At 43.9% G+C, this 25,539-nt stretch overlaps 1 protein-coding gene across 1 annotated transcript in view; it reads left to right on the top strand.

The window, feature by feature from the left end:
* The window catches only part of LOC106600038 (receptor-type tyrosine-protein phosphatase S), a 97,376-nt gene that overhangs the window by 21,831 nt on the left and 50,006 nt on the right, over positions 1-25,539 (top strand). Inside the window, exons 4-6 of the mRNA XM_045714839.1 lie at positions 1,919-2,064; positions 2,367-2,508; positions 23,887-24,075. Coding sequence (XP_045570795.1) covers positions 1,919-2,064; positions 2,367-2,508; positions 23,887-24,075 — 477 coding nt within the window. The remainder of the gene's footprint in view (positions 1-1,918; positions 2,065-2,366; positions 2,509-23,886; positions 24,076-25,539) is intronic.

The following is a 25,539-nucleotide window of genomic DNA, read 5'->3' on the forward strand; positions in this document are numbered from 1 at the left end:
GGCTACTCAGCCTTTAAAGGGACGGACTGCATTCTTGACTATCCTCACCATATTCGGAGGAATTTTTCATGAAAGGAAAACCAATATGTATGTCTTGTTTGAATCAGAACCAAAGGCTCTAACCAGAACAGAATGCAGCTGGAGGCCGGTAGTTGCACCCGTGTAATTAGAATTGGTTCTAGTGTGCAGTGGGAATAGCACAATAATCTCTTTGAAAGTGACAGTGCAGAAATATAAACCAATGTTGAATGTGAAATCAACCCTCTTACACAGCTCCCCAAAGTACTGCCTGTTCCCAAGTGCAACACTTCACAACTGACAAAGTGTGTGACGTGTATGGTAAAAAGGCTACAATAATACGCAGTGTTTTTTTCCCCGAAAAGTATTGTTGAGGTTTCTCTCGGTTTCTGCTCAGGCACTTTACCTCACAGCTCAGAGGTGGGCTGGCTGCTGTGTGACTGTTACTCACTGAAGTGTGAAGTTAGCAGGGGAGGGAGAAAAGCCAGAGAGCTTTTCCGTCTCTCAGTGATTTTGGGGAGTTATTGCAGTGTTTTTTTTTTCTTCAGCTGCTCTGCCTCTCTATTGTAGAACTGAATCAACACAGAAGGAGCTGGCCCAGTGATAGACTGAGTGAGAGACAGAGGTGGGAGAGCGGTAGAGAGGGAGGAAGGGAGGAAGGGAGGTTATTATGGTGAGGGTCTGGCCGGCTTTGCCCTGATGGATAGAACTGATTCCGCCACTGAGGAGGAGTTAAGCTGGCTGCCATGGTAACAGACACAGAGGGATAGAACTCTGGGCTTGCCGAAGAAGAGTCTGACATTCTAAGATGGGCAGAGAGACGTAGGGAGGGAGGGACAGTATGAGACAGTGTGCGAGAGAGAGAAGAGAAAAATGTATGAAGTAGCTTGACAAGATTTTAGCACAATGGAAATGTATGGAATTTTTGTGCCTGAAATAGATTTTTATTTGCTGTTAGTAATAAGCATTACTGAATTTTGGAAACTCTAGCAGCCGACATGACACGTTCTAAAACTAGAGCGTTCAGATCAAGCAAATTTTGTTCTAAAACTGCATAAAACTGTCTTGTCTGTTAGAATTGGGCTTTATAAATATAAAGGGTATAAATTAAAAGCCAAATGTATGTACTAATGCAATCCCTAAATCCTTGTACTCAAAATGGTCTCCTTGTTTCATTGTAATTTACTGCAGAGGCTGAAAAGGGTATGTGTGATATTAATACATTAAAGCCAATTATCTACTGTGAATTTCCACGACACCTTTTCATACACCCGTGTAGCACCCACCCATGTGTTCTCACAATCTGTGCTGCATAGTGGAGTAGCGTGCCCCAGGGTAGTGAAAAAACCTTCTCCTGTGAAGCTGAAGCACATCTTTTATAGATGACACACAGGAAGTCCTTGGTTATGTCCTCTAAATGATAGCCAGGAAGTGGACTGTACTTAGCGGCCAATCACCATGTCCATCACGACTCAGTGATATCATGTCTCTCTCTTCCTGTCCACGGCTTTGGGCTAGTTGGCATCTCTTGAGTGAGAGCTGTCTATCTTTGGGTAGATCAGTTGGTAGAGCATTGTGCTTGCAATGCCAGGGTTGTGGGTTCGATCGCCACGGGGGACCAAGTATAAAAATGTATGCTCAGTTGCTCTGGATAAGAGCATCTGCTAAAATGTAAATTATGATTTATGTATATTTACATGGGGAAAATATTAAGCAAAATCATTTTAGTACCATCATTCTAATAATGTTTAATAATTTGGATGTGTCTGTCTATCTATCTGTTTATGGATACATTATTTGTTTGTTTTCTGAACTGCATTTTGTCTTGGACTCCTGGCTACAGAATTTCCCTATGAGGACAATAAAGTTTTAATTGATTTGAATTGTCTGTCTATCCCAGCAGCGCCCAAGTTTACCAAGATTCCCGGGGACCAGATTGGGGTGTCGGGAGGCGTGGCCTCTTTCGTGTGCCAGGCGTCAGGTGACCCCAAGCCCATGGTCAACTGGAACAAGAAAGGCAAGAAGGTCAACTCCCAACGCATAGAGGTGAGCTCACTCCATTCTCCACTCTGTAAAGATCATATTTGTCTATTAGCAATTTTTTAGGGGTTTTGTTTTTTCACTTGTTGGACCAGCTCTTCTCTCCTTGTTTTTATTCCCCTGAATACTGGCCTTTTCCATTCGTTCCCAATTGGTCTCCTTCCTGGTTACTCACCTGGTTTCTGTCTCTTCCTGGTTCTTTGTCTTGGTTTCTGTCTCCTCTTGTTTTCCTCCTCATTCCAAACTGTTCCTGACTGTTTCTCCGCTGGCTATTTCCTGACTGTTCCCTATCTCCTCCTCTCTCCTAGACGATAGAGTTTGATGATGGAGCTGGGGCCGTGCTGAGGATCCAGCCTCTCAGGGCCCCCCGAGATGAGAACGTCTATGAGTGTGTGGCCCGCAACAGTGAGGGAGAGGTGGCCACCACCGCCAAGCTAGCCATCATACGAGGTGAGTGTGTGTGTGTGTGTGTGTGTGTGTGTGTGTGTGTGTGTGTGTGTGTGTGTGTGTGTGTGTGTGTGTGTGTGTGTGTGTGTGTGTCCACAAGAATAGGAAGCAAACAAACATTTTACCAACTGTGGACATTTTGTTAGTCCCTACAAGGTCAAATGCTATTTCTAGGGGGTTTAGGGTTAAAGTAGAATTAGGGTTAGAATTAGGTTTAGGAGTTACGGTTAGTTTTAGGGTCAGGATTTAGGTTTAGGGTTAAGGTTCGGTTTTGGGGTTAAGGTTAAAATTAGGGTTAGGGTAAGGGTTAGGGTTAGGGAAAATAGGATTTTGAATGGTTATAAATTGTGTCCCCACAAGGTTATTTAAACAAGACTGTGTGTGCATGTGTGACTGAGTTCCTCTTCATGACCATCTTCATTACAGTACAATTGCTAACATGCATTGGTAAAAGTAGCCTTGTGGCTACAGTCAGTGAAACAGAAGTGTATGTGGACCAAACTGTGAATCATTTTTCATTGCTTTCACACAAAATGCATTCAATGACCACATTCTCCGAAACCCATGAACTCTTTTCTCATTCCTACTCCGCCACCTGGAAAACTAAATATTTGCAGCACATGTTTTCAAATGCTAACACACTGTTTCCAAAACTGTTAAAAACACATTCAAAACAGAATGATGGCAAATGTCGTACATGTCTGCAGTAACCAGATTGAAATATATAGAAAATCTCAGCAGAATATATAATCATTCCAAACACAGCTGATTGCAATTTCAGTTGAAAGCCTACCCAAGTGTCCTGTTTTTAGTCTCATTACCAAACAGACAAAAGAGGACAGCTTCGGAATAATTTAGTTTGGAAACATGGATCAAGGAAGACAGGTTGTTGGGGAGCGAAGAGTGGCAGGGTTGGATTAGACATTCCAGAAGATACTTTTCAAGATGCATCGCCAGAGAAGACATAAGATGTGATGTTGATGAGAACTTGTGGCCAAATGCAGGAGAGAGGGAGAACTAGAACCCTCTCAGTACTGTACAGTATGAGTGATTATACTATACATGTTGTTGATTGTGTTTTTTTGTAATTATTATTGCCGCCCTGGAATTTCAGGAATTCGTTTTTTGTTTCAACTTTTTATTTTTCTCAAGTAAATTACTATATGCAAAGATATAGAAAACAATAAAGGCTATTGAAGCAAATTGCTGCATTTCTGATTTATTCTTGTTACATATATTTCAGTACAGTCAATAAAGTGAAAATATGTTATTCTTATTCTATAATGAAATACTGATTTATGTGAAAAATCATTCAAACTTCAAAGAGAAAAGTTCATAATTTATGTAATGCTCCCTGTTACTGTTTTTAAGGTCAGTGTGTTATGAGTGACGGTGTATGCTTTCTGAGGGAGAATTGTTGCCAGTGTTATGGTCGAACAAGCTTATTTTAAGACATGTATGAAGTGTTTTGGTGGTTTTGAGTGAGTTTTGGAGGTGAGATTAACTGTTTGGCCAAGATGCACGTTGGTAATGCAAACTGTGTGAAGAGTTTTGAAAAAGTGGCTTCAGTATTGACCGATGCTTGTTAGCAATTGAAAAAAACTGTAATACTATCTATTTTAAGCACACACATCTTGCACACACACACACACCTGCTCACACAACTGCTCACACACAGTCTCTCCCTTTGTTCCCTTCACTCTCAATACAAGACGTGACAAACACCTCTGCTTACACCCTTCCATAGCAGGAAAGAAGGAGCTGTTCTTTTTTAGCCTGAGAGTCGGTGTGATTTGGCTGTGTTGAGGACCAGTTAGCATGTGATTTAGACTACAGCTTCTCTCTCATAATCACTTAATTTGTTCGCTTCCCAGACTGAGATGGTGTGAACCTAATGTAGCTGCGTTTGGCTGTAAGTCTGGCTGTAAGCCTGGCTGTAAGCCTAGGAGCTGGGGACTGGGCCTAGGCCCAACACAGGAGAGAGGGATGGAGAGAGAGAGAGAGAGAGGGATGGAGAAGAGGGATGGATGGGATAACAACTCCTTTTTACATGGGAAAGCAGAGGATTAGAACTGGGCTTGGACAGGGACCCAGTTCTGCAGGAGGGAGGATGAGGAAGAGAGGGATTGAGGGAGGGATATACAGGAGGATGTAAGGAGGAGCGAGACCGAGGGGATATAGGGAAAGATGGACGGGGACTCGGTGGTGGAGGAGGGGGAGTAGTGACACAGCAGGAGAAGGGGTGGAGAGAGACGGAGGGGAGAGAAAGAAGAGAGGAGGTATAGAAGAAAATAATGAGGAGGGAAGGAGGGGTAGATTTGGCAGGCTTGTGGTGTTCAGCAGAAGGCTGGTAGCCTGGGGAATAGCCTCCTGTCCATCTGTTCATAGGCCTGTCATCACTATACAAACACACCCAACCCACTCTGTGTCTGTGGGACATTACTACATAAACCTTATAGCCATTCAGGGTGTGTGTGTGTGTGTGTGTGTGTGTGTGTGTGTGTGTGTGTGTGTGTGTGTGTGTGTGTGTGTGTGTGTGTGTGTGTGTGTGTGTGTGTGTGTGTGTGTGTGTGTGTGTGGTGCTAATCATCAGATGAGGGAGGAGAGGAGGTAGGGGGCCCACGTGGGTAACTGGGGGGCCCTGCCTTGATTGGGTAACTGATTAATACAAAATAAAAAAATAAAATGCATAATAAATCAATGTTACTGGTCAATTGTGTGAGTCAGGGGCTGGGCCCAAGAGGCATTGTTTATATATATATACAGTACCAGTCAAAAGTTTGGAAACACCTACTCATTCAAGGGTTTTTCTTTATTTTTACTATTTTCTACATTGTAGAATAATAGTGAAGACATCAAAATTATGAAATAACACATATGGAATCATGTAGTAACCAAAAAAGTGTTTCACAAATCAAAATATATTTTATGTTTGAGATTCTTCAAAGTAGCCACCCTTTGCCTTGATGACAGCTTTGCACACTCTTGGCATTCTCTCAACCAGCTTCATGAGGTAGTCAGCTGGAATGCATTTCAATTAACAGGTGTGCCTTGTTAAAATATAATTTGTGGAATTTCTTTCCTTCTTAATGTGTTTGAGCCCATCAGTTGTGTTGTGACAAGGTAGGGGTGGTATACAGAAGATAGCCCTATTTGGTAAGACCAAGGCCATTTTATGGCGAGAACAGCTCAAATAAGCAAAGAGAAATGACAGTGTCACGCCCTGACCATAGAGAGCCCTTAGTTCTCTATGGTGTAGTAGGTCAGGGCGTGACTAGGGGGTAATCTAGTATGTCTATTTCTATGTTGGTGCTAATATGGTTCCCAATTAGAGGCAGCTGTTTATCGTTGCCTCTGATTGGGGATCATATTTAGGTAGCTATTTCCCCACCTGTGTTTTGTGGGATATTGATTGATTGTTAGTGTGTTTGGGCACTACGTCATCACGGTCTTTTTGTTATTGTTTTTTTGTCTTTTTGTTTTGTTATTTTGTTTTGTTAGTTTCACTTAAATAAATATGTGGAACTATACTCACTCTGCGCCTTGGTCCGATCATTTTCAAGAACGTGACAGACAGTCCATCATTACTTTAAGACATGAAGGTCAGTCAATCCGTAAAATTTCAAGAACTTTTACATTTCTTCAAGTGCAGTCGCAAAAACCATCAAGCGCTATGATGGAACTGGCTCTCATGAGGATGGCCACAGGAAAGGAAGACCCAGAGTTACCTCTGCTGCAAAGGATAAGTTCATTAAAGTTAACTGCACCTCAGATTGCAGCCCAAATAAATGCTTCACAGAGTTCAAGTAACAGACTGTAACGTGTGCGCTGGGAGTCGGGAAGCAAGTTCAGGGAGTGCATAATTTAATAAATAATGGAACAAAGCAAGAAACACGAACAACGCACAGACAGGAAACTGAAACAGAAACAATGACGCCTGGGGAAGGAACCAAAGGGAGTGACATATATAGAGCAGGTAATCACGGAGATGATGGAGTCCAGGTGAGTCTGACGTGCAGGTGCGCGTAACGAACGATGGTGACAGGTGTGCACCATAACGAGCAGCCTGGTGACCTAGAGGCCGTAGAGGGAACACACGTGACAGTACCGCCTCCCCTCCCAGCCGCAGGACGCTGATCCAAAATGACGATCCCGGGGATCAGGAGCGGACCTGTCACCTCTGCTGAGGCGCGGGAAACCTGTCAGTCCAGCTGAGACGCAGAAGCATGGTGACCTAGAGCGCCAGAGAGAGCATACATGATGGTACCCCCCTCCCCGGCGCGTTCGGCTCCAGCCGCAGGACGCCAACCAAAGGGACGATCCCGGGGATCCGGAAGGGACCGGTCGCCTAGCTGAGGCGCAGAAACCTGACGACCCAGCTGAGGTGTGAGTGCCTGATGAGCCGGGTGAGACCTCCCCGGTTGCCTCGGTTGAGGCACGGTAACATGTTCACCAGCTGAGGCATGGGAGCCTATCGAGCCAGCTGAGGCATGGGAGCCTATGGAGCCCGCTGAGGCATGGCTAGCTGTCGTGCCCACTGAGGCATGGCTAGCTGTCGAGCCCGCTTAGGCATGGCTAGCTGTCAAGCCCGCTGAGGCATGGCTAGCTGTCGAGCCTGTTGAGGCATGGCAGCCTGTCGAGCCAGCTGAGGCATGGGAGCCTGTCGAACCCTCTGAGGCATGGCAGCCTGTCGAGCCAGCTGAGGCATGGGAGCCTGTCAAACCCTCTGAGGCATGGCAGCCTGTCGAGCCCGCTGAGGCATGGCTTGCTGTCGAGCCCGCTGAGTCATGGCTAGCTTTGGAGCCAGCTGAGTCATGGCTAGCTTTCGAGCCAGCTGAGGCATGGCTAGCTTTCGAGCCAGCGGAGGCATGGCTAGCTGTCGAGCCAGCTGAGGCATGGGAGCCTATCGAACCCTCTGAGGCATGGCAGCCTGTCGAGCCAGCTGAGGCATGGCTAGCTGTCGAGCCAGCTGAGGCATGGGAGCCTATCGATCCCGCTGAGGTAGGGAAACCCGTCGAGCCAGCTGAGGCAGGGGAACCTGACAAACCTGCTGAGGCCTCCCAGGTAGCTCCGGTTCGGACACTCGGACCCAACATCACCTCCAAGACAAAACAATCACCCCTCGATGCTTCCCTTTGGTGAGGCGTCATTCTATAATGTGTGCGCTGGGGGTCGGGAAGCAAGTTCAGGGAGTGCATAATTTAATGAACAAAACAAGAAACACGAACAACGCACAGACAGAAAACTGAAACAGAAACAATGATGCCTGGGGAAGGAACCAAAGGGAGTGACTTATATAGGGCAGGTAATCAAGGAGGTGACGGAGTCCAGGTGAGTCTGATGACGTGCAGGTGCGTGTAACGATGGTGAAAGAAACCACTACTATAGGACACCAGTAAGAAGTGTCTTTGTGAGACGCAGAGTGGGTGAACGGATGATCTCCGCATGTGTGGTTCCCACTGTGAAGCATGGAAGAGGTGTGATGGTGTGGGGGTGCTTTACTGGTGACACTGGCAGTGATTTATTTAGAATTCAAGACACACTTAATCAGCATGGCTCCCACAGCATTCTGCAGCGATACGCCATCCCATTTGGTTTGCTCTTAGTGGGAATATCATTTGTTTTTCAACCTAGCAAAATGTGGAAAAAGTCAAGGGCTCTGAATACTTTCCAAAGGCACTGTATATCCTCCTAATTTTGTACAATCTGTGTGTTGATTTATTGGCCTGGGCTATTGTTTGTTTGAATTCAAGACCAGATTGATCAGAGTAGCCACTCATTTTGGTATTAAAAAATATTCAGCTAATGTCTTCTTACATGATGTTAAAAAAAAAAAAAAAGGCTTATTTAAAAAAAATGTTTATTAACAAAGCCCCAGGATTTATGATTTCTTAATCTGACCCTGGGTGGGTGGGGTATGGGTTACATTTACAGCTCTCTTATGAAGCTACATAAGACTTTATAAGATCATGTAGAGTAGCATCTTTTTGTAATGGTTGGCCCTCAGTACTCTCTGTCTCCCTATGAGATTTACTCTACAGAAGCCTTGTTGTTGGCCACAGGAGTGAGCTACTCCTCAGCCTGACTGTTAATGGAGGGAAGCTTATGTAGCATGCTGTGGTAACTGGGGTCAGGCAGAGGAGATATCTCATTCAGACACTCACACCTCCCTCTCTCTCCTTCACTACCTCTCTCGCCATCACTTTCTCTCTCTCTCTCCACCTAGCTAGCTATACCAAAGTACAGTATACCAATATCTTTCCATATGTATTCCTCTCTCTCCCCCCCTCTCTCTCCCTCTGGACACTGCGGTTTTGTATTGCCTAGCCTAGGGGAGGTTTTAGTATCTGCAGTTATGCGTGTTTTAAACCTCCGGTGGGCGAGAGATTCTCATCACTGCAGTAATGTGTGTGTGTGTGTGTGTGTGTGTGTGTGTGTGTGTGTGTGTGTGTGTGTGTGTGTGTGTGTGTGTGTGTGCGTGTGCGTGTGTGCGCTAAACCATGATTACCAACACCTCCCACTGCCCCATTTTCAGAGAAAAGGGTCTAGGAAGAAGGGTGTTAGAGAATGATTTTCTACCACTATGACAAATATGCTATGACATAGACTGTCTGATCAAATAGAATCAAATCCAATTGCCGAATACAACAGGTGTAGGCTATGAAATGCTTACTTCTCAACAATGCAGAGATAAAATTATGAAACAAATTAGCAAATAGAAAATAGTAACACAATACATAACAACGACGAGGCTATATACAAGGAGTACCTGTACCCAGTCAATGTGCAGAGGTATGAGGCAGTTGAGGTAATCGAGGTAATATGTGCAGTAGATGTACTTTAGGCAGAGGTAAAAGTGACTGGGCAATCAGGATAGATAATATATGGAGTAGCAGCGGCGTATGTGGACAGTGTGAAAGTCTGTGTGTGTGTGTGTGTCTATGTCTCTATGCGTTGGAGAGTCAGTGTAAGTATGTCTGAGTGTGTGGGTGTGTGGGTGGAGTCCAGTGAGTGTGCATAGAGTCAGTGTAAGAGAGTCAGTGTAAGTATGTATGAGCGTGTGGGTGGAGTCCAGTGAGTGTGCATAGAGTCAGTGTAAGAGAGTCAGTGTAAGTATGTATGGGCGTGTGGGTGGAGTCCAGTGAGTGTGCATAGAGTCAGTGTAAGAGAGTCAGTGTAAGTATGTATCAGTGTGTGGGTGGAGTCCAGTGAGTGTGCATAGAGTCAGTGTAAGAGAGTCAGTGTAAGTATGTATGAGTGTGTGGGTGGAGTCCAGTGAGTGTGCATAGAGTCAGTGTAAGAGAGTCAGTGTAAGTATGTATGAGCGTGTGGGTGGAGTCCAGTGAGTGTGCGTAGTCAGTGTAAAAAAAAGGTCAATGCAATAGTCTGAGTAGCTGTTTGATGAACTGTTCGGCAGTCTTATGGCTTGGGGGTAGAAGCTGTTCAGGTGCCTTTTGGCCCCAGATATGGCTCTTCGGTATCGCTTGGTGTGCGGTAGCAGAATGAACAGTCTATGGCTTGGGTGGCTGGGGTGGCTTTTTTTCGGACCTTCCTCTGACACCGCCTGGTGTAGAGGTCCTAGATGGCATGGAGCTTGACCCCTGTAGCGCCTTTCAATCGAGGGCGGTGTAGTTGCCACATCAAACAGAGATGCAGCTGCTCAAGATGCTCTCAAAGGTGCAGCTGTATAACTTTTTGAGGATCTGAGGGGCCATGCCAATGCTTTTCAACCTCCTGAGGGGGAAGAGGCACCTTCTTCACGACTGTGCTGGTGTGAAAGGACCATGTTAAGTCCTCAGTAATGTGGACACCAAGGAGCTTGAAGCTCTCGACCCGCTCCACTACAGCACCGCCAATGTGGATGGGCGTGTACTTGCTCCTCCATTTCCTGTAGTCCACGATCAGCTCCTTTGTCTTGCTGACGCTGAGTGAGAGGTTGTTGTCCTGGCACCACACTGCCAGGTCTCTGACCTCCTCCCAGTAGGCTGTACTATCATCGTTGGTGATCAGCCCTGCCACTGTTGTGTCGTCAGCGAACTTGATGATGGTGTTGGAGTCGTGCAGTTGTGGGTGAACAGGGAGTACAGGAGGGGACTAAGCACACACCCCTGAGGATCAGCATGTGTTGTTAACTACCCTCACTACCTGGGGGCGTCCTGTCAGAAAGTTGCAGAGGGAGATGTTCAGTCCCAGTGTCCCGAGCTTGGTGATTAGCTTGACCTGTAGTCAATGAACAGCATTCTCACATAGGTATTCCTCTTGTCCAGGTGGGAGAGAGCAGTGTGGAGTGCAATAGAGATTGCATCATCTGTGGATCTATTGGGGCGGTATGCAAATTGTAGTGGGTCCAGGATGTCTGGGATGATGGTGTTGATGTCCTCCATGACCAGCCTTTCAAAGCATTTCATGGTTACAGATGTGAGTGCTATGGGACAATATTTGTTTAGGCAGGTTACCTGTGAGTTCTTATAACAGGGACAGTGGTCATCTATAGACTGGGACAATGTCCATGAAGACACTTGCCAACTGGTCTGCGCATGCTCTGAGAACACGCCCTGGTATTAGCCTTTAGGCCGGTGCGGACACTGCCTGTAATCCATGGCTTTTGGTTTGGGTACGTATGTATGGTCACTGTGGGGATGACGTCGTCGATGCATTTATTGCTGAAACCTGTGACTGATGTGGTAAACTCTTCAGTGTTACCGGATGAATCACTAAACATATTATAGTCTGTGCTAATGAAGCTGTCTTGTAGCTTAGCGTCCGCTTTGTCGGACCACTTCTGCACTAGATTCTCCGAAGGGAGGGCAAGGGACGGTCTTGTATGCGTTTCTGTGGGTAGAGTATAAGTGCTCCAGAGTTTTTGAGCCTCTTGTGGTGCAGCAAACGTGTTGGTAAAAGTGTTGTAAAAAATGATTCCCCCAGAGTGTTCCTTGTTGGGATGCAGAGGTCCCTGATGCAGCATTCAGGACTGCAAGCACCAAAACGTCAATTGATACTATAGCGATTCAGATGCTTGTGTTATTAATCTTGCACGCGGCAGACACTATTTGTTTGTTTCCACGAGACTAACGTGTTATGTGTGCAGACCGATTTCAATCGAACATGGCCTAGCCCTAGTCCCTATGTGGCAACATAATATGCTATTAATATGTACATGTCGGCATGTGTTATCTGTAGCAGTAAGGGCTAAGTCGGGGGGGGGGTTGTAGACAGATAGATATACAGTCTGACAGTAAATACTGGAAGCATCATGTCGAGGCTCATTACCATAAAAGGGGCATTATCATTTAAAGTGTTTCCCTAAATCTCTTTAGGCTCTTTTATGTCAACACTAGGAGGTAGAGAATTACCCCAGATGACAGTTAAATCGTACCTAAGTGGGGAAGGATCATAGTCATTCAGGGTTTACCCTAGGTTTGTTCTTAGGCGGGCTCATTTTCCATTGAAACTAAGTGAGATTTATTTTAGATGAAGGTGATAGAGGGGTCCTAAACTCTGGTGCTGGGTTTGTTTCTGGGAATACAGTATAGGGCTGTGTGTCTGTGTGTGTGTCTGTGTGTGTGTCTGTGTGTGTGTCTGTGTGTGTGTCTGTGTGTGTGTCTGTGTGTGTGTCTGTGTGTGTGTCTGTGTGTGTGTGCGTGCCATATCCTGGCTGTAGCACCATGCATGCGTCGCTGTGCAAACACTAGGATTATAGCTGCTAGCCTCGTGACAGAACCCTAGGAGAAAAACATTGGTCGTAACCCGCAATGTCTCACTGAAATACTGCTGTCACACGCATACACACTTTCAAGCACGTTTTTTTCTGGATGATGGTGGTCGTGGCAATGGGTGCGGTCGGCAAGCCTGACCGAGGCCATAATGTTTTTTATTGAGTTTTTTTGTGTGCAATTTTATCATTTTTAAGCCAATTTCCTGCAATTCTCAGAATTTCTCCATGGAGCCAAGATACATTTTTACCGTTTAAAGTTAATTTCCTGCAATTCTACACATTTTTCCATGTAGCTGAGAGCTAAAGCTAATTTCCAGGAATTTGACATATTCTGCCATGTAGCGGAGAGAACATTTTACAGTTTTAAAGATAATTTCCTGCAATTCTATGCATTTTGCCATGGCTAATGCTGTGTTATTTTTCTCCAAGTTAACAACAAAATCAATACTGTTAAATGTATTGTTTTGGGAATTTTCTATTCCCCTGACTGTTAAGATTTTATTTTGGTGATTGTTCATTCTCAAAGATTATTAAAAAAGTGATAGGTCCATTATCTTTTCTACATACTTTATATTTGGTTGTAGTCATTTAAGTTTATGCTGAAAGCATTTTTCAATCCAGAAAATGCATTTCAACCCCAAAAATTATATATCTAGATTTTTTTAATGCATCACAAAACAACGCTTAGGCAGGCCACTCAAGGGTTTATTTATTTATTTATTTATTTTTACCCCCAATTTTGATCCTGTCTCATCGCTACAACTCCCCAATAGTCTCAGGAGGCGAAGGTCAAGTCATGCGTCCTCCAAAACATGACCCGCCAAACCGCGCTTCTTAACACCCGCCAGCTTAACCCAGAAGCCAGCCGCACCAATGTGTCAGAGGAAACACCGTTCACCTGACGAGCAAGGTCAGCCTGCAGGCGCCCGGCCTGCCATAAGGTAAAGTAAAGCCCCCTGGCCAAACCCTCATGACACTGGGCCAATTGTGCGCCGCCCTACGGGACTCCCGATCACAGCCAGTTGTGATACAACCTGTGATCGAACCCGGGTCTGTAGGAACTCCTCTAGCACTGTGATGCAGTGCCTTAGATTGCTGTGCCACTCGAGAGGCCCTCTGCCCAAGGGTTTCTATGGCAGAAAAATCCCTGAAATGTTCTAGTGTATTATACATTTTTATTCTAACAGGCATTGGGTGAAAAATAACCAGTGGTACCAGCCCACTGGGCACACACTGGTTGAATCAACGTTGTTTTCATGTCATATCAATGAAATTACATTGAACCAACGTGGAATAGACGTTGAATTGAGGAGTGTGTGTGTCTGATGAATTATGCATTGGTTTAAAACATGACCAAGGTGCTATCGTATCATGGCGGTAGGTACAGTAGGTTAGGTTTCTTTATATTATCTCCATTGCATGCACCTATAATCGCATTTGCACTGTGGCGTAGAGTTGAGCAGATGTGTTTTTAGGATTTCCACACATGGGGAAAATCTTTTAGCAGGGTCTGGACATTTTTTGGCCTTTGATAAACGCATTTCATGCAATTCGACGTAGATTACATGATAGAATAAATTAACAAAATATTTTTTTAATACCACTAAAATGAATGGCTACTCTGACAGTGGCGAACTGAGATCAATAAAAACAACCTGGCCTTGAATGATAAATCAAATAAAAAATTAAAAAAATGTCATATGCGCCAAATACTTGAAAATTTTAAGGACAGCCACACACTCTAGGAGCTCAGATGCAATAATTTACTACCCTAATATCATACGTTTCGACAGATAAGCCGTCTTCATCAGGGTATAATGACAAACACTGCGGGGTGACTAGTTTATATAGTGTCAAAGGACACACACACAGGTGTCTGCAATCATGGCCGATATCATTGGTTAATTCTCTGATGTAAAAAAAACAACATACCAAAAACATGAATGGATAACATACGATCATAGTTACAATTTGGCTACATAGGCCTACAAACATTTGCAATAGCAAAATCACAGTAATCACAAGAATGGCTCAAATCAAAGTCTATGTTGAGACCGAAGGGAGCAAGGGTCTTTATATTAAAGATCCAGGCAGCCTCTCGTTTTAACAATAAATTGTCGAGGTCACCCACTCTCCTAGGGAGGGTGACCTGTTCGATGCCGATATAACGTAGGGAAGAAATCGAGTGGTTTGTTTCCAAAAAGTGGGACGCAACTGGTTAAGTCGAGTTTTTGCACCTAACGGGGCTACGATGCTCTGAGATACGTACTTTTAATTCACGCTTTGTTTTACCCACATCATTTTTACCACAAGGACACGTTATAAGATAAATAACTGCCTTAGTGGAGCACGTAATAACACCTTTAATGGGATCGATTTCCCTGTTTGAGGGTGTTTGAAGGATCTACATTTATAAGTGCCATTGCATTGAGCACAGCCATTACACTTGTAGTTTCCATCCAGTAGGGGCGCAAATAGACATTGTGCAAGGGATATCTTGGGGTGGTAAATCAGAGTTTACCAATTGATCTCTGAGATTTCTGCCCCACAAGAATACGACCAAGGGAGGGTCCAAAAACACATTACCCACACTGTCATCGGATCTTTCGAATGTGCCTATGTTTGTGAACGATTCCCTTAATTTGTTTAGAGCACATTGAATAGCGGGGTAGTTAGATCGCAAGAATACTTATTTTTACGCCAAATACAACTGGTGTAGACTATACTGTGAAATTCTTGCTTAGGAGCCATAAACAATGCAGTTTAAAGATACAAATAAAATGGTAACACAAAAGCAGAAAAATAAAATACACAAGAATGGAGCTACAGTGCATTCGGAAAGTATTCAGACCCCTTTCCTTTTTCCACATTTTGTTACATTACAGCCTTATTCTAAAATAGATGAAATAAAAATAAGAAATCATCAATCTACACACAATACCCCATAATGACGAAGCGAAAACAGGTTTTTAGACATTTTTGCACATTTATTTAAAATACAAACCAGAAATACCTTGTTAACATAATTATTCAGACCCTTAATTATGAGACTCAAAATTGAGCTCAGGTGCATCCTGTTTCCACTGATCATCCTTGAGATGTTTCTACAATTTGATTGGAGTCCACCTTTGGTAAATTCAATTGATTGGACATGATTCGGAAAGGCACTCACCTGTCAGAGCAATAACTAAGCCATAATGTCAAAGGAATTGTCCGTAGAGCTCCGAGAAAGGATAATGTCGAGGCACCAAAACATTTCTGCAGCATTGAAGGTCCCCAAGAACAGTGGCCTCTATCATTCTTAAATGGAAGAAGTTTGGAACCAGCAAGACTCTTCCTAGAGCTGGCCACCTGGCCAAACTGAGCAATCGGGAGAGAAGGGCCTTAGTCAGCGAAGTGACCAAGAACCCAATGGTCACTCTGACAGAGCTCCAGAGTTCCTCTGTGGAGATGGGAGAACCTTCCAGAAGGACAACCATCTCTGCAGCACTACACCAATCAGGCCTTTGTGGTAGAGTGGCCAGATGGAAGTCACTCCTCAGTAAAAGGCACATGACAGCCCGCTTGGAGTTTTCAAAAAGTCACCTAAAGATTCTCAGACTATGAGAAACTCTGGTCTGATGAAACCAAGACTGAACTCTTTGGCCTGAATGCCAAGTGTCACGTCTGGAGGAAACGTGGCACCATCCCTACAGTGAAGCATGGTGGTGTCAGGTTTGAGGGAAAGATGAACTGAGCAAAGTACAGAGAGATCCTTAATGAAAACCTGCTCCAGAGTCCTCAGGACCTCAGACAGGGGAGAGGATTCACCTTCCAACAGCCCAACGACCCTAAGCACACAGCCAAGACAACACAGGAGTGGCTTTGGGACAAGTCTCTGAATGACCTTAAGTGGCCCAGCCAGAGCCTGGAATTGAACCCGATCTAAAATCTCTGGAGAGTTCTGAAAATAGCTGTGCAGCAACGCTCCCCATCCAACCTGACAGAGCTTTAAAGGATCTGCAGAGAAGAATGGGAGAAAACTCCCCAAATAGGGAAGAATTCATTCCTTTACTTTTATCCTTCACCCTTAAAGAGGGTGAAGCCCCTCCCTCATCAAAGGAAGCCATCATTACTGTCATACCAAAAGAGGGTAAAGACAAAGAACATTTCAGTAATTATTATAGGCCAATCTCAATTTTGAATTTTGACTATAAACTATACACCTCGATTATCATCAGGAGACTTCAAACCTTTATGCCGGATCTAATTGAGTTGGACCAAACCGGGTTTATTAGAGGCCATCAAACCCAAAACATCAGAAGATCTCTACATAACATCAATCTGATTAAAGAAAACAATTCAGAAGCACTATTAGTCAGTTTAGATAGAGAAATGGCTTTTGATAGTGTTAATTGGACTCATTTATATCACGTTGTAGAGAGATTTGGCTTAAAAAAAGATGCAATCCAATGTTTTAAAACCATTTACCATGAGCCTACAGGTAGAATTAAAGTATTTTAAAATGTTTTATTTAACCTTTATTTAACTAGGCAAGTCAATTAGGAACAAATTCTTATTTACAATGATGGCCTACCCCAGCCAAAACCAGAGGATGCTGGGTCAATTGTGCACCACCCTACGGGACTCCCAATCACAGCCAGATGTGATACAGCCTTAGACCACTGCGCCACTCAGGAACAGTATATTGAGCCCCTTTCTCAAGCAACAAGGCAAAATGATTAATTACATGGTATTGGCATCAGAGGAAAAGAGCATAAAATTGCCTTATATGCTGATGATGTGCTAGTTCAAATGACTGACCCCAACACTTGCTTCCCAAAACTAACATATGGTTATTTTTCACGATACAAACTTAATGTACACAACACACAAATTCTATGCTTTAATTACACCGTATTGCAGGAAATAAAATATACATTTGGTTTCAACTGAAATTCAGAAAAGGTTACATATCTAGGGGTAAACCTAACAAAGGATAATTCAAAGCTATATATAACAAAATACAAACCAATTATCTGAAATATTCATAAAGATATATAGACATGGTCCCTTCTCCCTTTAGATTTCAGCTCTAGAATAGAGAAAGTTCAAATGAATAGTCTCCCCAGATTCCAGTCTTTACCAGTCGAGGTCCCCCTGAAACAATTCAATCTGTGGGACAAGTTAATATCATGGTTCATTTGGAATGGCAGGAAACCAAGGATTAGATATTTGACTCTACAGCTCCCTAAAGACAAGGGGGGGGTGGGGGGAATACTACTTAGCTGCACAACTAGTGTGTTGGTGTGACTCACAATACAGTGCTATTCGGAAAGATATTAAGCCTGTCATTCAAGGCTGCCTAATCCAGTCTGTAGCTGGGGATAAAGACACATTTCGGACATTAACAGGAATACTGAACCCTATATATCATAATTTACACTAGACCTCTGGTTTTCGATGGTGAAACAACACAAACTGGAAGAGGAAATCAGAATATAGAAATGGTTTGAGTTTGATCCATAATTTAAACCAGGTGTCTATGATTTTAATAATAATCCTAATCCTAGTGATTAATTCATGAGTTAATTGTTACATGATTAATCGGGTAACAATTAAACATAGTTAGTTGATTAGATAAATAACAGTCATCAGATTAATGAAAGTAGTCATGACAAGGGAAAGAAATTCCACAAATTAACTTTTAACAAGGCACACTTGCTAATTGAAATGCATTGCAGGTGGTTGAGAGAATGCCAAGAGTGTGCAAAGCTGTCATCAAGGCAAAGGGTGGCTACTTTGAAGAATCTCAAATATAACATATATTTTGATTTGTTTAACAGTTTTTTGCTTACTACATGATTCCATATGTGTTATTTCATAGTTTTGATGTCTCCTACAATGTAGAAAATAGTAAAAATAAAGAAAAACCCTTGAATGAGTAGGTGTGTCCAAACTTTTGGCCTGTACTGTACTTCTACAAACTCAAGACGAGGAGATGAAGTTTTGTTGACCAGTTTTTTTTCACTCCTAGAATCAAAAGTCAACAGCTAGGAATACAAATGCCATAATGGCGGCTGTATGGCCATGTAGATGTCAAGAAGATTGTTTTGGGATAATGTATGTTCGGTGTTAAAATATGTTTGGTGTTGAAAGTCCCTAGAACGTGATGGGCAATGACAGATACCTGATAAAAGTTATCCTTGCTGCAAGTAAAAAAGCCATGATAAGGAAATGTTATAAAGCAGAAGCACCACAATTTGAAGAATGGCAAAGTATAATCCAAGAAATCTTTAATATGGAAAGCTTGACATGACATATATACACTGCTCAAAAAAATAAAGGGAACACTAAAATAACACATCCTAGATCTGAATGAATGAAATAATCTTATTAAATACTTTTTTCTTTACATAGTTGAATGTGCTGACAACAAAATCACACAAAAAGAATCAATGGAAATCCAATTTATCAACCCATGGAGGTCTGGATTTGGAGTCACACTCAAAATTAAAGTGGAAAACCACACTATAGGCTGATCCAACTTTGATGTAATGTCCTTAAAACAAGTCAAAATGAGGCTCAGTAGTGTGTGTGGCCTCCACGTGCCTGTATGACCTCCCTACAACGCCTGGGCATACTCCTGATGAGGTGGCGGATGGTCTCCTGAGGGATCTCCTCCCAGACCTGGACTAAAGCATCCGCCAAATCCTGGACAGTCTGTGGTGCAACGTGGCGTTGGTGGATGGAGCGAGACATGATGTCCCAGATGTGCTGAATTGGATTCAGGTCTGGGGAACGGACGGGCCAGTCCATAGCATCAATGCCTTCCTCTTGCAGGAACTGCTGACACACTCCAGCCACATGAGGTCTAGCATTGTCTTGCATTAGGAGGAACCCAGGGCCAACCGCACCAGCATATGGTCTCACAAGGGGTCTGAGGATCTCATCTCGGTACCTAATGGCAGTCAGGCTACCTCTGGCGAGCAAATGGAGGGCTGTGCGGCCCCCCAAAGAAATGCCACCCCACACCATGACTGACCCACCGCCAAACTGGTCATGCTGGAGGATGTTGCAGGCAGCAGAACGTTCTCCACGGCGTCTCCAGACTCTGTCACGTCTGTCACGTGCTCAGTGTGAACCTGCTTTCATCTGTGAAGAGCACAGGGCGCCAGTGGCGAATTTGCCAATCTTGGTGTTTTCTGGCAAATGCCAAACGTCCTGCACGGTATTGGGCTGTAAGCACAACCCCCACCTGTGGACGTCGGGCCCTCATACCACCCTCATGGAGTCTGTTTCTGACCGTTTGAGCAGACACATGCACATTTGTGGCCTACTGGAGGTCATTTTGCAGGGCTCTGGCACTCCTCCTGCTCCTCCTTGCACAAAGGCGGAGGTAGCGGTCCTGCTGCTGGGTTGTTGCCCTCCTACGGCCTCCTCCACATCTCCTGATGTACTGGCCTGTCTCCTGGTAGCGCCTCCATGCTCTGGACACTACGCTGACAGACACAGCAAACCTTTTTGCCACAGCTCGTATTGATGTGCCATCCTGGATGAGCTGTACTACCTGAGCCACTTGTGTGGGTTGTAGACTCCGTCTCATGCTGCCACTAGAGTGAAAGCACCGCCAGCATTCAAAAGTGACCAAAACATCAGCCAGGAAGCATAGGAACTGAGAAGTGGTCTGTGGTCACCACCTGCAGAACCACTCCTTTATTGGGGGTGTCTTGCTAATTGCCTATAATTTCCACCTGTTGTCTATACCATTTGCACAACAGCATGTGACATTTATTGTCAATCAGTGTTGCTTCCTAAGTGGACAGTTTGATTTCACAGAAGTGTGATTGACTTGGAGTTACATTGTGTTGTTTAAGTGTTCCCTTTATTTTTTTGAGCAGTGTATATTAAAACTCCAAAAACCTGTATTTGAAAGTAACTGGGAGAAATGGATACAATTCCCAAACCAGGAAGACCTGATTAACTAATAATATCTTCTTAACAATACAATATCACAAGTATGGCAATTTCTGTTTTGCAATTAAACATAGTTAGTTGATTATTTTATTATTATTTATTATTTTAATAAATATGTATTATTTCGTTTCATTGTTCATGTAGATATACTCTTTACTGTTTCTGCTGTATTGTTTAGAAAAAGACAAATAAGAAAATTGCTGTCTAGCTATGATCTCCAACACCTTGACAGAGATTAAAGAATTTTGAAAAGAATAATGCGCAAATATTGCACAATAGAGGTGTGCAAAGCTCTTATGAGACCTACCCAAAGGTGTTGCCGAAGTTGTTTCTAACAGGGGGGTGAAGACTTATCTAATCAAGGTATATTAGTGTTTCATTTTTCATTCATCTTTAAAAAATGTAACAATGTAACACAGCAAAATGTGGAAAAAGTCAAGGGGTGTGAATACTTTCTGAAGGCACTGTATATTTAGGCACACACCGTACTGTGCATAAACTCTACCACATTGTAACGTATATGCTTGGAGTCGGAAAGCAAGTGCAGGTGGTGACTTTAATAATAAACGGAATATGGAACAATATAACAAACACAAATAGCGTATAGACATGAAACACATAAACAATACTGACTGGGGAAGGAACCTAAGGGAGTGCCAGATATAGGGGAGGTTATAAGTGAGGTAATGGAGTCCAGGTGTGCCTCATGACGACTTGCAGGTGCGCGTAATGATTGATTCCAAATGTGCGTAATGATGGATCCAGGACCGGTGGTTAGTATTCCGGCAACGTCGAGTGCCGGAGGGGAGGAGCAGGAGTAGGCGTGACACCCATGTATAATGTGGAGAGCTCATATGCTGTACGTCTAATGACAGCGAGCAGACAGGAATACATAAAAGCTCTCTCTCTGTCTCTGTGCTCTACTGCAGTGGTCTGGTCTCATAAACAATCAGTTACACCATGCAGCAGCAAGCAGCCAGCAGAATAGACCCTGAGGTGATGGAAAGACCCCTCTATGCCTATCTCATTCTCAATTCAATTCAAAGGGGCTTTATTGGCATGCAAACCGTGTTTACATTGCCAAAGCAAGTGGAAAAAACAAAAACGAAAGAAAAAAACGACAAAAACCAACAAAGCGAATGAAACAAAACAAAGACAAAAACAATCGGACATTAAGAGTAAACATTAGACAGACAAAATGTTTGAAGAGAATAAGGACATTTAAAATATTATATTATTAGCTGTTTAAAATGTAGTATAACATTTCAAATGTTACACTTTCTCTCTCTTCCTTTCTCTCTCTCACTCGTGTGAGCCTCTATATCTGTCTCACTCGCTTTTTCTCAACCCCTCCCCCCACACTTTCTGCCCCCTCTCTCTTTTACTCCTCGGAGGGCCTTGCCTCCCGACCTGCCCATCGATCCCTCTCTCTCTCTCCTTTCTTTCATTTTCTCCCTCCTGTCGATGGCGGTATCGCTAGCGTCCATTCAGCCAGGTTATTAGTATTGATCAGAGAGGGTTGGGGGTGTTGCGGCTCGTTTTGCATCCCCCCCTCAAACGGGTGTCCTCTGGACAGCTAGCCAGGATGTGGTCAGAACCCAGGCAATGGTGGTGACAGGGCATCTGACGTGGAAATGATTTTTACTGAGTCTACTTGAGTCTCGTCTCATTTATTTTTCTCATCTTCCGTTCCCCTCCCCCTCCCTCCATTCTCCTGTCTCCTCTCTTCCCACTCCTTTCCCTCCTCTCCCCCTCTCTTACTTCCACACCTGCCCATCTCCTCAGTCCCCCTCTCGTCCATTCTCATCTTCTCTTCTTCCTATTTCTGTCTCCTCCTGTTCTTTTCTCCTGAGTGGGGCCTGTCTGACAGGCTCTGCAGCCTATCTTTGATGAGATAGCGATACAGTCAGGTGAAGACAGATGTTACAGTGACACACTACTGGATGGCTGGCAGGGGGAACCGTTGAGATAAGAAATAACAGCTAGATCATATTTCTGGTATTAAATCAGACTGTTTTGCCCATAGTTACGTTTGTTAGAAGCATTAGTTAGAAACTCTGTTGTGGTACAGATTTGAACTGAGCCCAGTTCAGTGGGATCTGTTTGACACTCAATTGGTTGTCATGGTGACAAATGATCTATCTCAGAAGGGAGAGAAAAGGGATACCTAGCATGATGGACGTGTGTGTGTGTGTGTGTGTGTGCGTGTGTGTGTGTGTGTGTGTGTGTGTGAAAGAATGTGTATGTGCAGGAGAAGGGTGTCAGGTGGAGGAGAAGGGGAGAGAAAGGAGGAGGGGGGAAGAAAGGAACGAGGGAGGGCTGATGGAAGGATGATTATGTGGCTGGCCATCTGGACTGCAGTCAAAGGGAGCCTATTCACCAGAGAAAGTGTGTGTGTGTGTGTGTGTGTGTGTGTGTGTGTGTGTGTACGTGCACCCTGTCTTATGCATCTGCGTTTGGGCACCTGTGTATGATTTTCTCTGTGTCCCATTGTGTATTTCTCCCCATACCTTGATAGAATTAGCATGAACATACACATTGGCAATAACACAAAGCCCCAACGCAGTCGGACACAGTCACAGACGTCTTTCCTCCTAATCGTTTGTACACTAATAATTAGCCGGCTAACAAGTCGTTATTACCCCCTGTGCCCTGCCTCTCCCTGCTATCTGACTGCCTAATTGACATTGCTGTATCTGAGAAGGAAGCCTGTGCATAGTCATTAGAGCTATAATTACTATACACCTCACGGCACAGAGAAACACGGAGGATACCAGTGTTTTCTGTGCATAGCTATTAGAGCTGACACTACTACCACCTACCTGCCCAGGCCTCTGGGGAAGGAGCAGAGGAGGGGGTAGCCCACTGTCTGTACTGTGGATATGATATATCATCATAATATGTGCCACTTAGTAGAAGCTTTTCCCAAAATGACTAACAGCACATTTTACCGTAGATTGTGTATATGTTCCCTGCGGGAATTGAATCCGATGACCTTGGCCTTACCAACTGAACAACACAGGAATACATGTATGTGTGTCAACAGGCCATGTAGGAGCAATGAGCTGGCCAGGCTCCAGGCGTTTTACATTTTAGTAATTTAGCAGACGCTCTTATCCTGAGTGACTTACAGGAGCAATTAGGTTTAAGTGCCTTGCTCAAGGGCACCTCAAAATATTTTTTACCAAGTCGGCTCAGGGATTCAAACCAGCGACATTTCAGGCTTAGTGACTGAAGGCCTACTGGATCATTTGTTTGCTTACCAACACAGTTGACCTAATCTAGTGGCCACCAGCCAGCTAGACTAGCGAAGAGAAACAATTAATCAAGAGGGATTGTAGTTTGAAGTGTGCTTGGGAGTCTAGCCACCATCTGTGGGTGTGGTGTGATGTGGTGTTTTTGAGGAGACTACAAATGATTTTAGATGGAGACAATGGTGTCATAACACTCAGCATGTGTAGTAGGTTTATGTGTAGTAGGTTTATGTTAACCACATTGATCATACCAAGGCATGATATACTGGGGTTCTGCAATCTATCTTCCATGTTGCTACCAAACATCAAACCTTCCATGATTCTAATTCACATTCTCTGTGGAACTCTTATGAGACAAATTAAAATGACTTGCCATCAAAGTGACTTAACAATATCTCTTCTCCCTCTCCTTTCCCCTCTTTCCATCCCACCCTTCCCCCATGCCTAACCCTCCAGAGGACCTGTTGCCGTTTGGTTTCCCCAGCATCGACATGGGACCCCAGCTGAAGGTGGTAGAGAGGACCAGGACGGCCACCATGCTGTGTGCTGCCAGCGGCATCCCAGACCCAGAGATCTCCTGGTTCAAAGATTTCCTACCTGTAGAACCCAGGTCCAGCCTGGGACGCATCAAACAACTACGCTCAGGTGAGATGGAAGGGAGAGAGGGAAGGGAGAGAGAAAGGCCAGGCAGAGAGAGAGAGAGAAAGAAATGGGTGAGGAATACAGAAGTGATATGAATCACGGGATTCCTCAGTATGTTCTTGGGGAGGTTTGTTCTTAGGGCAAAACTCTCAATGGACTACTACAGAGCAAGCTAGATCTGAACTGATGTTCATAGCACACTCCTTTGAAGCCCTCTTCATGTTCAATGTCATTTTATATGTTTCTGGAGAGACCAGACGTATTGTCTAGGCATGTCTGGCAAACAGTGCATTCAGAAAGTTTGCAGACCCCTTAACTTTTTCCATATTTTGTTACGTTACTGCCTTATTCTAAAATGCATTAAATCGATTTTTTCCCTCATCAATCTACACACAATACCTCATAATGACAAAGCAAAACTGTTTTTTTGAAATTATTGCAAATGTATTACAAGTAAAAAACTGAAATATCACATTTACATAAGTATTCAGACCCATTACTCAGTACTTTGTTGAAGCACCTTTGGCAGTGATTAGAGCCTTGAGTCTTCGTGGGTATGATGCTACAAGGTTGGCACACCTGTATTTGGGGAGATTCTCCCATTCTTCTCTGCAGATCCGCTCAATCTCTGTCAGGTTGGATGGGAAGCGTCACTGCACAACTATTTTCAGGTCTCTCCAGAGATGTTCGATCGGGTTCAAGTCCAGACTCTGGCTGGGCCACTCAAGGACATTCAGAGACTTGTCCCGAGGCCACTGTGTTCTTGGGTACCTTCAATGCTGCAGACATATTTTTGGTACCCTTCCCCAGATCTGTGCCTTGACACAATCCTATCTCGGCGCTCTAATTACAATTCCTTCGACCTCATGACCTGGTTTTTGCTCTGACATGCACTTTCAACTGTGAGACTTTATGTAGACAGGTGTGTGCCTTTCCAAGTCGTGTCCAATCAATTGAATATACCACAGGTGGACTCCGATCAAGTTGTAGAAACATCTCAAGGATGAGCAATGGAAACAGGATGCACCTGAGCTCAATTCCGAGTCTCATAGCAAAGGGTCTGAAAACTTATGCAAATAAGGTATTTCTGTTATTTGTTTTTAATACATTTGCAAAAATGTCTAAAAACATTTTTTCACCCCCCTGTTAGAAACAACTTTGGCAACACCTTTGGGTAGGCCTCAGAGTGCAAAGCAAGGTAATTCCACATGGAGAACATGGTAATAACACGTCCCTCATCTGCTTCTTGCGTCCTTTTTGTTTTTCTCCATAATCGTCAACAGCCTTCAGTAAGTATTACTGTAACCATAGCCATGCACATACCTTTTTATTGTATGTCTCTTAGACTACATACAGTCACTACACCGTTAAAGTAGTCTTTCCCAAATGGTGGATCAGGACCCACTGGTGTGTCACAGCCAGTTATTTTGGGGTCACAGAAACTGACTAGAGACGGCTGTGAATAGA

Source organism: Salmo salar, chromosome ssa03 (genome assembly GCF_905237065.1).
Source record: "Salmo salar chromosome ssa03, Ssal_v3.1, whole genome shotgun sequence".
Lineage (NCBI taxonomy): Eukaryota > Metazoa > Chordata > Actinopteri > Salmoniformes > Salmonidae > Salmo > Salmo salar.